This window comes from Xyrauchen texanus, chromosome 44 (genome assembly GCF_025860055.1).
Source record: "Xyrauchen texanus isolate HMW12.3.18 chromosome 44, RBS_HiC_50CHRs, whole genome shotgun sequence".
Classification (NCBI taxonomy): Eukaryota; Metazoa; Chordata; class Actinopteri; order Cypriniformes; family Catostomidae; genus Xyrauchen; species Xyrauchen texanus.
Genome location: NC_068319.1, coordinates 24,297,032 through 24,312,917, shown reverse-complemented (window position 1 = coordinate 24,312,917; position 15,886 = coordinate 24,297,032). Strand labels below are relative to the sequence as shown.

Sequence of the window (15,886 nt, the reverse complement as noted above, 5' to 3'; positions counted from 1 at the left end):
AAGCACTGAATAAGTGATATTTGATTCAAGTGCTGCTAAACTCCATAAGCAGATGCTATTAAATTGAGAGTACAACAGTTTCACTGCATACAGTTCACCTGGCATATAGGCTTCTAATCACTAATAAATTAAGTTGGACAAACATAAGAAAATTAATTAAATTAAACACAAATACTATAGTACAGTGTTTTGACCTAATCAAACTAAAATATTTTGGCTGAATGAAAGTGAATTAATCTGTTTGGATGAAAATGAATAAAAACGGAAATGTAAAACGTTCTCAAATTCAATTAAGTAATGGTAATGACTTCATAAAAACCCTGTTATCATGTTTATTTTAAATGTGGCATCATAGGTTATAGTCTTTAAGTAATCACGTCTCACGTTAAAGGTCTGTTATTATCTAGATGCGCAACGCAATGACGCAACGTCCAAAAGCGAATCGTTTGGATTATTTTTATTTTTTTCAATTATTGATTGGTTTTATTTACAGTTCAAGCATTATACGTCGTTCATTGAAGGAACATCCTGTTATTGTATTTATCAACAAGAATAGGCTATTTAATGACCTAAGTTTTACATGTAATTTTTTTATTCAGCTGACTGAATTCTATATTGCAAACTGCATGCTTAAAATTTTGTCTAAATTTAAATCAATTAAATATGGGCATGGGAGGAAAACACTCAATATATCCTTTACCAAGGCTGCACACAGAACGCTGAAAAAAATACATATCAAATATTCATGTAGCCTAGAGAGTGCGCCTTTTTTCCTGTTATGCAGCAGTTGCATAACGGCGGTAAAAAGATTGTGCGCATGTATAGCCTATAGTTAGCATGAAAGGTATTATATGTGTAGTGTAAACGAAGATAATAAAGGAAAGCGACACTCATATTCCAATAGAACGGCACCATTATTCCTCTTTCGTTTGAATATGAACCCGTTTATCAAAGCTTTCGAATGAAAGAGCAATTATATTGACGTCCTAAATGTATTTCGCTTTGGTTAAATCACTATATCCACCAACAGGATTTTTTTTTATAATTATTTTTAAATCTCTTCTCTGCAGAAATTAGCACCGTTAGTCAATTAGACGGACTGATTCGTTTATATAAAACACTCGAAAATTACCACCGTCCCAAAATAAATGAACCCATGAAAAAAAATTAAGCAGGATGTGCAGGGGTACAGATCCACTGCGGTTCTACTAAAAGTCTGGTAACGGCGCAAGGACATTCGAATTTAAAACGGAAGCAGCCTCAATAACTTCGAAATATTAAACACATTATTTAAGGGTTCAACAGATATTGAATATTTAAATTAATTCTAAGACAAAAGGCTAGCTGATTTGCGTTTGTATTATTTCTAATTTGAATACTGTGCACTAATAAACGCATTAAGGAAAAGATAATAGCCACTAATAGCAAACATTTACAGACATCAATGCAAGAGAAGCCCAGCATACTGACTTCCAATTCTATTAAATTCAAACAACAACAACAGCAATAATAAAAACACTACATATGTGGAGCATTTGATTTATTTTTTGGAATATGACATATCAAAATACTTGTACAATTTCACTTGATCCAAACAGTCCATTATGAGCCCTTTTCACTTTTAACATAAAAAGGCAAAGGTAAGATATTGATAGCTAAAGAATTGTACAGCAACAGTGCAGCTCTACCGAGCAGAGTATTGTGCTTTCTTTATAAATGTGACTCAAACATTCTAATGAAAGCAGGTAATATTCTTAGTGTGTAGATTTGGGATAGTAAAATTTCATAACACTCACAACACAATACAACACTCCCACAAGCAGCACAGCATGAAACCACATGGGGCAGTTTACAAATGAATAAAAAAAAAAAAACTACGCAAACAACAAAAGCTGCATTCTGGAAGAATATCAAGAAGGGACATGTGTACAGAAATGTGATTAAATATTCAGGAAGGTGTGAAAGTCAATATATCAACTCCCGAACAACTGAAATCATTAACATCAATATTTAAAAAAAAAAAAAAATGGATAAAGTAATTTCACTAGAATGTTCTTATATCCCGCTTTCTTCAGCTAATGTCTTTCATGGTAACAGTACTCCTCCATTGGCCTGGAAACAGCACAACACTACAAATCAAAAGTGTTACCCTCCCTACAGTCCCATAGTGGCCAAGAGATAAGAACAACTTATCTCTGTACATCTCTGTCCTCAGTTCGTTCAGTGCAGGGACACTCAAGCCAGTTTTAGGAGAGGTCATCTCCTGAATTTGCGGAAATGCTTGTGGTAGGGCTGGGACCTCTTGTCCTTCTTCTCAGGTGGCTTGTTGTAGAGATATGCTGAAGGCCCAGTAAAGTCATCTGGGTTCTCCTCCATCATCTGCAGCTTGGCTTCAATGGCACGAATCTTTGCATTAACACTATAAAAAGCAGAGGGAAAACGAGACAAAGGAGCATTAACCGAATTCTCCAGTCCAAACAGAGCACTTCAAAGGCTGTTCTGATGGGGGAATAAAAGCCGTTTTCTAAAAGAGTCACACTTTTGTTCAGAAATAACTATTGGAGCTATTGAGCACACAACCCTTTTTTTTCAGCTGGAAAGGGAGAGGCTGAGAAAATGTATTAGCAGGAGAATAAAAAAAAAAAACTGTGTAGGAGTGAGGGAAACATAAAGGGAGAAATAGGGGCAGATGGAAGGAAAACAAGAGGGTGAGCGGTAATGTCCCAAACCTCAGTGAGGTTGGCAGGTCCTCTGCATCACTGGATGGCTCTAAACTGGCAGGCAGATTCTTGTCTCCTCTGAAGGGTTCAAATCTCTGAAATAGAGCAAACGCACACACCAAGAGGGACAGAAGAACGGGATGACCGCATGTGAGGCACACTTATGAGGATACGTGCAGTGAAGATTTATTTGATTTTTTTATGAAAAATGAGTACCAACTTTCCACCACAAAGCTGAACATTTAAGGCCAAAGGCCAGGAAGAAGAGATGGCCTTAGCCACCTATAATATCCTCATTTGGTCCTATTAGGGACTAAACAAGGGTCATAACAGCTATGTGTATTAATCATATCCTCACGTTACAACATTGAGGGAAAAGCTGGACTGCAAAGCAATGGCATGCGCATTCATTCCACTCAAAACTGACAGTCAAAAATCCTTACGACCTTGGACAAAGTGACAGCCAAGTCATGTTATGAGAATCTGTGGGGAATAAAAACAAAGAATGAATAAATTAGCTATAATAATGGAAGACTAAAGAGAAAATGACCAAATATGTGTGAAATGACAAGTTAGTGTTAAAGATAAAATGTTCAATATTAAAAGACAACATGAAACGGCCTCCACAACACATTTAACTTGCATGATATCATATACACTCACTGAGAACTTTATTAGCAACACATGTACACCTACTTATTCATGCAATTATCTAATCAGCTAATCATGTGTCAGCAGTGCGATGCATAAAATCATGCACATATGTGTCAGGAGCTTCAGTTAATCTTCACATCAACCATCAGAATGGGGAAAAAAAAATTGATCTCAGTGATTTCGACCGTGGCATGATTGTTGGTGCCAGACGGGCTGGTTTGAGTATTTCTGTAACTGCTGATCCCTGGGATTTTCACACACAAGTCTCTACTCAGTATGGTGCTAATAACAAAAAACATCCAGTGGGTGCCAGTTCTGCGGACGGAAATGCCTTGTTGATGAGAGAGGTCAACAGAGAATGGCCAGACTGGTTCGAGCTGACAGAAAGGCTATGGTAACTCAGATAACCACTCTGTACAATTGTAGTGAGCAGAATAGCATCTCTGAATGCACAACACATCGAACCTTGAGGCAGATGTGCTACAACAGCAGAAGACCACGTCAGGCACTTTATTAGAGCCATAGTGTTCATAGTGTACGGTATTTGTGTGTAAAACAGAATATTCAGCCAAAAATAATATAGGACGAGACTTAATTTTATCCCTTGGAAATTCATTGAATGGTTATACTAATGATTTTTATTCAAACAAACATATTTTCACGTTTTCTTTTTATTATATGAAGGTCACAAACCTTTGTGCGATCTTCGGGAAATTTTTGTGTTAATGCCAACGGCATAAATTTTGCCAAAGGTGTGTATTTTTTGGAGAATTTTAATATTTCAACCTCAATTCCTATAATACATCTATAATGCTTACAATATAACTATAATAGTTACACTCAGGACCTTAAGGACAAAAATGTCCCCATTGGAACTCATTAAAACTGCAATATTTGATCCCAGTGCCAATAAAGCATAAAATCATGAATTCTATGATTATTATGCTTTCATTCAGAGCCATGGCTTCAAATGTTTTATATTTTCCACCAGATGGCCATTTTCTCATGTTTAACCTATGGAGCAAATGCATCCTTTTTCCCTATTTTCTGTTTGCTGTATTATAGAGCACTGCAGGCCAGTTGAATAAATGATGCAGCTAAAATTGTGTGGGTGTGCTGTATGGATGTAAGAGTGTGTTTTGTATGTGTAGATTGAAAAATGTGTGTGTGTGTGTGTGTGTGTGTGTGTGTGTAAAACAACCGTGGCATTATGTAAACAAACTGGTATTTAAAGGGTTATAATTCCTGAAAATTAATTTAATTAATTGGTAGTTATGATCAGGACTGATGTTGGTCAGTGAAAGTAGAACATAATATGAATATATAATATTTTATGGCAGTTTTTGACGTGAGCATTTTTGTCCTCCAAGGACCTCGGAGTAACTTTTTTAAATTGATGCACAAGGGCCTAATCTGACTCTGAACTTTTTACCAGCCCTCAAATTCATTTTTGGTACTTTTTAATGCCTTTTATGTTTAGATTTTATGTTTAAGCTTTGTCCCAGACCCAGACTTTCAATATTAAACTATGTAAATCCTTTATAAAATATAAATTATTACATGTTTAAAACTATGATAATCTAGGCAAAAAGTTAAATAAACAAACAAACCCTTTTAATGTTTATTACATTTCAAAATAATTTTTCAAAAATGAATGCTGTCCCATAGTTGTGGCATCATTTCCATCATGCCAAACAATTCAAAAACATTTTTTCAAAAGTTATTGTTCTTGTTAACCAAGTTGAAAAGTGTCAGTGAAGAGTATGCTTGAGATTAAATACGTTTTGTATGAAAAACAAAAAATAACAATCTGAAAAGGTAAATATTGCTTATGAGCAGAATATTGCCCATAATTTCCAATCAAGCTGTAAGTCTACCAACGACTGCAAAAGGTGTGAAAATATTTAATTGTGTGTACTTGGGATACATAAAATGTTAGCTATGAAATAAGCCTAAGCAAGACAAAGCAGTCTGCCTTTAAATTGTTTTAATATAATTTCAAAAACGGACTGAATTTGACATGTGCTGGAAATGCACGAAAAATTTTCAAGTCTCTGAACACAAAAGTAAGGTATATGGGGTATTGTTTAAAAGCTTAGAATCAGAACTTTTTATAGGTAACCATCACTTTGGCATGGTTACCTACCTTACCTCTATGTTAAATAAAATAACAAAAAAAAGGCCTGAAAACATCAACATCTGCAAATCAGGACCACTTAAAGGTCGTGTGGTAGAAATATTTATAGGAAAATAAAGTCTTTCAAATAGCGAGGTATTAATTGTTTTAAAATAGAGATTACATGTTCCTTCGGAAAATGGAGGATCTCAGCTTTCTAATGATACCTAGATTGATGTTACAGTACACTCAGAAGCCGAGATATTCAATGAAACAATGGGGGTGGTGCATGAACTGAAAATTAGACTGAATGCCTATGGACAAGCACATCTGTGAGGGCTAAAATGCATTAAACCGCCAGATCGACACTTGAAAAAAATTATTCTAATACTTGCTGCCATATAGTGGAATAAAATAAGACTTTTTAGAGGGAGATGGTGTGAATAGAACCAGAATTACATGCTTTCAAATTTAGGACAAAAAAAAACAAAAAACAAAGATTAAAATAAAAATCTATTCATCCATAAGGAGGGATTGCAAGAAGCAGCCCAAAAATTGGTTGAGTTGAAGAGGTTAAAGTTACAGAAAGCCATGAAGCAACATTCTTACAGCCTGTTCCTCATCCTATACGTATATTACTTTAGGTCACGAGTTCATCATTTTCCTTTTGTTTATTTTCCTTTAGAATGCTGCGCTCCACCCAAACAACTGTGGTCATGTACGAAGGGCAAATCATATTTTATATACACCGCATTTATCAGATAACTCCACTGAACAAAGGCGCTTCAAAAGGGCATGGCTGATATAAACACATTGCTGAAGAATACACCGATACCCAGACAAAACTGTATCTATGGTCCGTTGTCAGGGAGATGGTCAAACTGATATATCCACACATATACACTTTCACCAGCCCCACAATGTTGGGTGGAGCGTGGTCAAGAGGACCTGAATCCAGACCTGTCTGCTGCTACTTGTTGTCAACAACTCTGCTCTGTCGACCTTGACCCCAGCCTGGTGTCCCTTTCCCCTTAGACGGGGAGGGCCAGGGGGGGTTCACAGAAGGGGAGTGATTCTCAACCATACAGGATTTCCTCACTCAAAGAGGCAGCTGCCTATTGTTAAGGACCAGGGTTGCCTGAGGAGTCCCTCTCTATATGTAACTCTACATATTCAACATATTTAGCTATTACTACTTCTTACTAGGGTCAAAAATTAACCAGGACTGGAATAACAAAAATGCCCCAAATATTTGAATTTACCCCCAAAGTGACTTTATTTTACATTTGATTTTTTTATAATAATCAATTCAAGGCTTAGGCCTGATTCTATGGCATTATTTACGGCTACATTTGTATTTAATGTAGACTTAGAAGTAACAACCATAATGGTTCAAATTGACAAGTGGTGACGAAAATTGGATACATGCTGTGTGTTTTATGGATAGAAAAAATTCTCATCATAAATGTAAATAAATGCCCTTGAAAATAGATTCTAGCTTGTCCCTTCATAATTTTTTTTGGCACTGCTGCTTACTGCTCCAAAAATGCTCCTTAGTTCCTACAGTTTGTTATGCTACAACAAAGCATTGACTTTTGTCCAGGATAGAATGGACGTTTTTCTTAAAGTGTAAAAATCTTCAGAAAATGTTGAGTGGGTGCCAAAGCTATGTAATTGCTAAGCTGTTTGTGTGGATACTAAGTGGTTGCCCACACCCAAGTCTCTATGATATTCTAGCCCATAGATATGGCTTATGTGACTCATTCAATGAACATCTATGGTATTTTATTTTCCTCAAGGTGAAAATCGTAAACTCAATCACTTAGGAAAGTAAAAGCACATTTCTACTCAATGAGCCGCAATATTTTTAGTATCATTCAGGCACCAAAGTTTATACTTTGGGTTATGGGTTGGTTAAATACCTAACTAATTTTGCAATACCCACCTTTACCTGAGCATGCGCCCAGCGCACCACTAACTTCTTAGAAAGTGCCAACTTTCCATTCAGACACTGAATGGCCCGCTCAGCCTCCTGTAATGGACAGAAAATAACATAAATTTTGATTGTGGTAACACAGACTGCCAACATCAAAATGAGATATTCATGATTATATATATGTTATGGTTACATGTCTCTATAAACATATGACACTATGCTTTGACCAGAGAATTTGACACCAAGTGGCACCCACAACTTAATTATAAAACATTGAATTAAGTTTTAAAATTATATTTTTAACCATCTACTTGGCCTTTTTTAAAGAAATAATCTCTAATGCCTCTTGATTTTAAGCTTTCCATTTTGTATGTTTGCACTTTGCAGCTTTTAATGGAAGCATGGCATAATGATAGGGAACAATAATGGCTGAGGATGGATCACTAGTTTTCCAAGCTCTCATAAAGGGTGTGAAGGAGATCTGTAAACAAACATTTCCCCTTCAAGAACACTCTTGAAACTGCCTCACATTACACTCTAGAGAGCAAAACCTTCCTGATCTCCATCAGCTGTCTAAGTCCCTTGTGGGTCCATACCATCAAGGGGTCAATCGATCAGTCATTGATTTGCAATTGCTCATTCTCAGTGGTGAGGAGAAAGCACAGAACCTCTTTGGTGTGAAAGTTGACGAAGCAGTATCCTCTTGGCTGGCCCTCCAGAGGACCCGATTTGTGGAATAGAAAGTCAAACTGCTTCACTTTGCCAAACTTCTCCAGGAGCTTCACTAAATGGTACCTGCAGGGATAAAGAGTGAGATGTTCTTATTTTAAAGTTATTAAATATATTTCCTTCTTTGAAATATATTCCAAAAATTGGGGTTCAGTGTTCATGGTGACATGATTAGGAGGGATGCTGAAATTACACTAACTAGATTTTTTGCCTGTGCAAAACTTGTCAATATTCAAGGCCGTTTTTAGCGTGTTGCTATGTGTACTAATGTGTTACTATGCAGATGCTTAGGATGCTATGGTTTCTAGGGGGTTCTACATATTAGAGAAGTGGTTGCTCATTGGCCCAAATCAAAAGAGCCACTATATACAGTATGGCATGGATTCCTCCCTTGTAAGTCTATGGGATTTTTCCAATGGTTTAATCGTCCGCAAGGTAAAAAGTCTGATCACTTATTTAAATAATCGCACACCTCCCCTCAACAAGTCACATGATTTGAGGTATCATTTATGCTACCTGGTCTCTTAGAAACATGTTAATATAACTACATTCTTGTAAAAATATTTGTACATGGCTCGTACTATCGCTGCAGATTCCTGATGAAATAAACAGTAGTGGCGCTTAAGTTATGACATCAAAACACTTTTATTATAGTGCATGAGGTTATCCATTTTAACATTTGCATTAACGTTTTGCCAACTACATTTACAAGCTTATTTGGTCCCAACCAAATTAAGCAGTAGCTTAACTGCTTAGGGCTTTGCATCTGCAATGCAAAGGACTGGGGTAAGAGTCCCAAAGTGTCATGTGAGTCAACACACGAGTCCAAAATATAATAGAAGCCTCAAAAAATTATGTGGTTGCTTTAGCAATTGTGTTTTTCATCTCTCATTTGCTTTTTTTGACACTATCTGTTGGGATTAGGTTGAAGGATTAGGATAGGGAGGTAGAATTTTGTTTTATGTTTTTGCAAAAATGTAACTAGCTTTAAGCTCCACTCATCTCACATTTCATCTTGGAACTGCCCAAAACTGTACGTGTAAGGAGCCATGTAATATCAATTTGCTAAAATTTTGCCACAATCACGTTTTTCACCATGAGATCAGGCTCCATTCAAGTCCAGAGCACAAAGTAGAACTTCGAGTTAGTGTTAAGGATTTGAACAAACACTTAAATACGAGCAAGAGTAATAGTGATACTTGCATTAGCAAACACCACTAATACTTATAGACCAAGAATAAAATGAGTAATAACCATTATTAAAGCCACAAGGGAATAATGTATGTCATGATATCATAAGTCTTTGTAAGCTGCGCTTGATCAGTACGACAGGTCTCTTTACACCTTTTTAGCTGCTGTAAATCTTTTATTCACACAATACAAAGGATACAGCAAGGGGGACAATGAGGATATAAAATAGCGGAAGCTTGAATTCCCTCAAGTGTTTAATTTAAGACAAACAATTACAACAGTGTGCAGCTTCAACACCCTGCTGTCCTGTAAAAGCCAATAGGAGACATGGAAAATCACAAAGGACAGCAGCAGATTATTATTTTGTCACTTAATATCTTTCTATAAATGTACAGGATAAGGGTGTGAAAATATGACACAAAAATGCATGGCTTCTGAAATCCATGCTGGAAGGAAGTCAAAATATTTGGAATGATATTCTCACTTTGTCCTTGCATGCGATATCATGCTATATAACACTTGATAATTAGGTTTAGAAATTGGAAATTAGGTTTCTAAAGTCTGGCCTCAAAGGACATGATAAGAAGGCGATAACAGGTTTGGAAAATGTTGGATTCAAATTCACATTGCCCACACAAGCAGCACAGCTCATTGTGTTGGAGCAAGCGTGCTTAGCAACCTCTAGGCCACGACTCCCAACAGCACAGAAGAACCTTAAGAGTAAACAAGAAATGGCATTTGTATCCCATTTTACAGCCGTAATGGGACCTGTATTCCAAATTAAACTGGATTTGCAAAAAGAAAAAAAATATATGTAGGGAGGGACTTGATTTTGGATTAAAAATTCATGTAAAATAATTTGGATTGTCAGAAATTCATTGGATCGTGAAAAGTGGATGTTCCATACTAAAAACATAAAGCACAAGTGCAACTAGCTGGCCATATTCTCTTTGACAGATGGGTGGAGGAGAGGGGTTGAAAAATATGAGGGACTTTGTGACTTCAGCCGAAAAAGAAAGTTTCAAAGGTGCAGCAAGTATTTAGACTTTATTGAAAGATGACAAAGACAAAAACAAGTTTTTCTTTGAAATAGCATTCACAAATGGATGATTCACAATAAGACCAGTAATGTGTATTAATAAAGCAAATAGGGTCATTTTGATTTCATGTTGGCATTAACCTTAGCTTCAGAACCATTGGTTAATTCTTTGTTACAGCTAAGAGCACAGGTAGAGCACTCAAAACAGGAATAATGAATTTCTCTTCCAAAGAATAGAAGAACCTTCTGATTACGTTAAACCTGTGCAATCCAAACAGAGAGAGCGCAGTACAAACAGGCTTCTACAAACAACCAAGTCCACGGCATTTGAGGGCAGTCTAGCATGCAGTCTGTACATAAAAAAGAGCATTTTCTCTCCCTCCGCCAAGTATCCTTTTGCTTTTGCATGTTCACCCTTACGTCATCAAAGTCATTAACATTTAATGTGATTTGACTCTGTACGAACATGACTGCAAAGGGTCTATTTGCACCCCAAGTTGCATTAATCTTTCTGTTTTGCCACAAACCACATTTGACGATAGCAATGCCAAGTAAATAAAAGTATCTTTCCTGCTGGTATGTGTCGGCATCATCACCAATTATTCATTCTGACATGTGAGGGCGATGAATATGGCACATGCAAGGGCATTCCCAAAACAAAATGCCATACATTCAGTAATGTAGCTTAGGAAGGCATCCGAGCATGCAGAAGGAAATGGATGGTAAAAGTACAAGAATCCAAGCTGAGTGATACTGAAAATCACATACTAGATAGACAACAACACATTTGCAGAACTTCTTGCCATATTTTTGTTCTTCCAGCAGGACAGCAAGTGTGATCTGGGAGTAGTCTTGTACAAGGAGCTGAGAAGATGCTTGGGATTTTTGGGGGTCCTGGCTTGGGTATTAATGTTTTCCCCTCCTCTCCCAAGAGCTTTTCTCCAAGTAGAATTTCACACTTTCCCAGCCTCCACCCTCTCGAGCCTGGGCTACGGGATATTCCTGGCTTGCCGCAGATAAAAGAATTGATAGTGGCTCGATTCAAAGGGACAACATGAGCCTTATTCGGACCACAATGCACTTCCCCTGAGGGCAATAAATTGTGCCATGGGGAGGAAGAAGGGGTCCGTCTAGTGAGTGAACAAACAGTTAGTAGTTAGTAAAGTAGTTTGTGAGTCTGTGTAGTTGTCAGCCAAGCATGTCATCTGTTGGGGCCAAAGGTGCAGAAGAGCTGCCCACCCACCTGCAGCGTGTCCAGTTTCAATATTGCTGGCTTAAAAAGTGCAAAGACAGACCTTGAGAAATATTTAGCAGAACAGGATGAATGCAGAATCAAGAAGAGTACGGATATCAAGCTCAAGGAGTGATTCCAACAGACACGTGTATATTTCAGATGACTGAATTGTGTGATGCAAGTCCAGTTCCCCCTCGGCTGTCCTATCGGATATGGCCTCTTGTTCCCTGCTGCCTACTGCATAATGTACAAAGCGAAGCAGAGCTTCAACAGCCAAAAAGCACAAACAACCTGCGGCACATGGTAGATCCATCACCGGCCCTAAATGAGCCCCAGCGGAGCATGGACAGGTCAATATGTCAGCCTCTTATTACGACAGCAGCCCCTGCTTTGTGTGAACGGGCTGGGTCGGCCACGTACTTTAAGTGTGGGAAACAGGCCTTGAAAGAAAGAGGTTGTATGTTTGTGTCAAAGAGATGTGAATGAGCATGTGTGAGGTATGATGGAGCTCTTGTCTCTCTGTAATTGTTGACAGATATTCTCATTAGACGAAAGAAAATTTGTCCTCACTGTTGTCATCATAGCCCAGTCGTGCATCAATGATGTCACTCAAACATACAGATTAGGGTAGGTGGATCTGACAGAGGCCAAAGAGCTTGAGAACTTGGTGCTCTGTTCCAAAACCAAGTGAGCTGCCTTGCAGCATATTGGCTACACAGAAAGCTGACTTCTAAAGGCAGCTACCTAACAGTTATGGATTCTCACAAGTGACTGTTTTAGAATGCTCTACATTGGCAGAATCTCAGATTGCCACACAAATATTGCTCGGGTATGAGAGACTCTACTCACAATTGTTTCAAATAGAGTTAAAAGTTTCTATGACTTTCCCAAAACAGAAAAACAAGGGAAATGGATTATGGCAGTCAGAAGAGTCACTTTCTCAGTAGATGTAACTGATACCACATTACAGCATTATTTACTAGATTACCAGGTTAATAATAACAAGAGTAAAATTTGTATATGAAAGTTTCATTTAAGTTAAATTAAAGCGGAAATGTGTCAAAGTCTCCATAAATATTTTGTCTGCCATCTTGGTGTCTTCACTAGGAATCCATACAATGCTGACAAGATACTGTATGTTAGGAAGCAGCATAATGATGCTGCATGCCTATATTTTGGAACAGCCTTTGTCACAGGAGCACAGCTATGGTGCTTTAAAATACTACCCTTCATTGGCAGCTCACTAGGTTTTGGAGACAATGCTGAAGACGGTTTAAACACCTGTGACATGATATACAACACAGTATTTTTTAGATGGATGGCAAACCAACTGTTATATTTAAGTGTTGAAGCAGGAAAGACTCACAGGTTCAGTGACAGGTGGAAAGTGTAAGGCTTGTGCTATTTCAGCAACGTGACTTGTCATTGTGCCCAAGCACTGACCGCCACAAGTCCACAGCATTCACGTTCACCACTTTTCAGCAGAAAAGAAATTGAGCAACTGCTCAAATGTGTCCAGAAACAATTTTTTATATCAGACTAGCAGCTTGTGATTAATGTGATGTTGATGAAACTTACAGTCAATAAGCTAGATTAATTAGCACAATGAAGAGAATGTTTAGAGTAAGAGAATGAATGATTTTCTGTCTGACTAAAATCTGTTGCTGAATGCAAGCTTGCGAAATGTGAACTTTGCAACTTCTTCCAAACCTGTGATATATTGAGGTCTCTTAAGATAGATCAGATGAAATAAATGAGATAGTCACGTTGGAACGGCTGACAAAAAACAGCAGCTTTTCAATAAATTACTGCAAAAACAGAATCCGTGCATGCAGTCTCCTGGCTGAATTTGCCTATTGATTATTATTTCCAACAATGTTACGAAAACGTACGAATTTATAGCAAACTAGCAGATGATCATAATTTGTTAGCGCACAGATGCCTGTAATACAATTTGAATGACAAATGAAGTGTTACCGGAAAAGCAAAAATACAATCTCAATACTACACTTTCAAATTCACATTTTTCTTCTTTTGTTTTTGGTAATTCACATTCTTCATGCATATCACCACCCTGCTGGCCAGGGAGGAGAATTTATAGTAAAAAAGTACTTAACTATTGATGTTTCTTGCCCACACTTATCATATCGCTTCTGAAGATATGAATTTAACCACTGGATTCATATGGCTGCCTTTATATGCTTTGTGGAATGGTGGAGAAAGTTCTGGCCACCACGATCAGGTCTTGATGGTGGCAAAGCACATATTGTCAGGACAATATCAAAATGCTAAAAATCTTAATGGTCTAAAAATACCATACTTGTTAAACCATAGTGATTTTATGAAAAACTGCATGCTGTTGGAGCTGAGGCCTACCGGTAGCAGTTGTGGTCTCAGTTTAGTCTCCTCTCTACAATCCATATGAATAATCGTGGAAAAAATATTTTAAAAAATGCTGTAAAGTGGGACTACAAACTAGGTCCTTTCAAACTTACGGCCCTTAAACTTTGGGTTGTGCTGCAACAGCAAGCATGGAACCCCAAATGACCAGGTGATCAATCGTCACCAATTTCCAAGCCATCATAAATCTTTCTTGCGATCTGTCCTCATGAGCTACAGTGCAAAACCTAAAGTCCAGTTTTACCCCAAAACTCAATTACTGTTCTCAATTATCCACTTACTGAGAAACCCCAGGAAAAAACTGCCTTTGGGTGAACGCTGACCTCACATAGCAGAACTTCACCACAATGTGTTTGTGTGTGTGTGTGTGTGTGTGTGTGTGTGTGTGTGTGTGTGTGTGTGTGTGTGTGCAAGATCTGCAGGAGCCTGAAGCGGAGCTCGCTACTACAAACACTCCTAGCATGTGAACTAATTAATCTTCCCAATCACTAGCCTGTGGGCATCATGGCTGTTTTCATTCAAGCAGGTTATTTAAAGGAAAACAGAGGAGCGAGTGGGAAGGAAACGCCTGTCTAGACGCCAGCCCAGGCAAGCCGTACATTTTCCAGGGGTGCTCTCGCAACGTGTGCTGTTTCTCTCCGGCTTCTCTTCTGTGTCACCCACCCACCCCCTCTCCACCTTGAGCAGCAGCTACAGGTTCACAGAGTAAACACGCCAGGTGAATGAGAAATGATGGCAGCCCCTCAGAAAAACAGGTCTCCACGGCCGGGTGGCTCTCTTTAACACGCCTTGTTCATCATCTGCACATTCTCCAACAAAAAGACACATACAGCTAATCAATCATCCGGGCAGGTCCACGGGTCTGCCTGGGAGCCAGTGCAGTGAGCCCAGCCCATGGTTTCTATGGAGGCCAAGACTCACTCTGTGATTTTGGGGTCAATGTTGCCAATCCAAAGCCGATGACCCTCTTGTGCCAAGCCACCTGACAGGATGGAGGCATTCTCCACAGACTCTGCAGCTGACTGCATTGGGGTTCTGAAAAAAATTTAGGAGCTATTGCAGTGACTTTAGAATTAGAGAAAACAAAAAAACAAATAACTTTCATTACTTATAGTTAATTAATTTAATGTATAATGTATCAATTAATTTAAATGCAAAACATAGGTCTTTCAATAAACAATACACAGTATCGTCTCCTTGCTAAGGCACTATAATTTAACATATGGGATTAATGAAGTATCTATCTAGACAACAGTATTGAAAATATTGCATTGTATGAGTGATCCCTTAAATACAAAATTAATCATCTGAATTTTTAAATGACAGCTACTCAAACTCAAAATTTCTCCCAAACATTTTCAATAATACGATTTTATGTCTAAATCTACAAAACAGTTACATTTTAGTCCTCCAATCAATCATAACGGTTTATTTTTAAGAAGTATGACAACAATGAAAATGTCAATATGATATTTTACAAAACATTTGTCATGCAGAACAAAGCACACCGCTGTTAGTGCGTTTAAAATCACAATAATGCAAACCATGTCATATTTTCGAATAATATTACAGATAAACTACGTAAACGGAGTAGACAATATATATTCATAGATTTCAATGACTCTTGTCTGTGCTAAGAGTTAGCAAACGATGCTAACACAGTTCATTCGTACGCAGATCACTCACCCTCTTTTAGTATTGTGCCCTTTTGCTCTTTTAACACAAATAATACCCTATGTATAAAAAGGTGTCAACGCGTTAAAATCTGACAGTCATCTCGTATATCAGATAAAACATTGACTCGAGCCAGTTAGCATAGCATTCATATCATCAACAACGGCGCCGCCCAGTGACGTTTACAGCCTGT

At 37.8% G+C, this 15,886-nt stretch overlaps 1 protein-coding gene across 1 annotated transcript; it reads right to left on the bottom strand.

Moving 5' to 3' along the window:
* Positions 1–1,531: 1,531 nt before the first annotated feature.
* rbm18 (RNA binding motif protein 18) lies at positions 1,532–15,855 on the bottom strand. Its single transcript, XM_052117342.1, has 6 exons — positions 15,706–15,855; positions 14,941–15,054; positions 8,095–8,221; positions 7,442–7,522; positions 2,730–2,815; positions 1,532–2,419 (listed from the first exon to the last, which is right to left on the bottom strand). The coding sequence occupies exons 2-6, from the start codon at positions 15,045–15,047 to the stop codon at positions 2,257–2,259; spliced, it is 564 nt and encodes a 187-aa protein (XP_051973302.1). The 5' UTR covers positions 15,048–15,054; positions 15,706–15,855; the 3' UTR covers positions 1,532–2,256.
* Between the last annotated feature and the right edge of the window lie 31 nt (positions 15,856–15,886).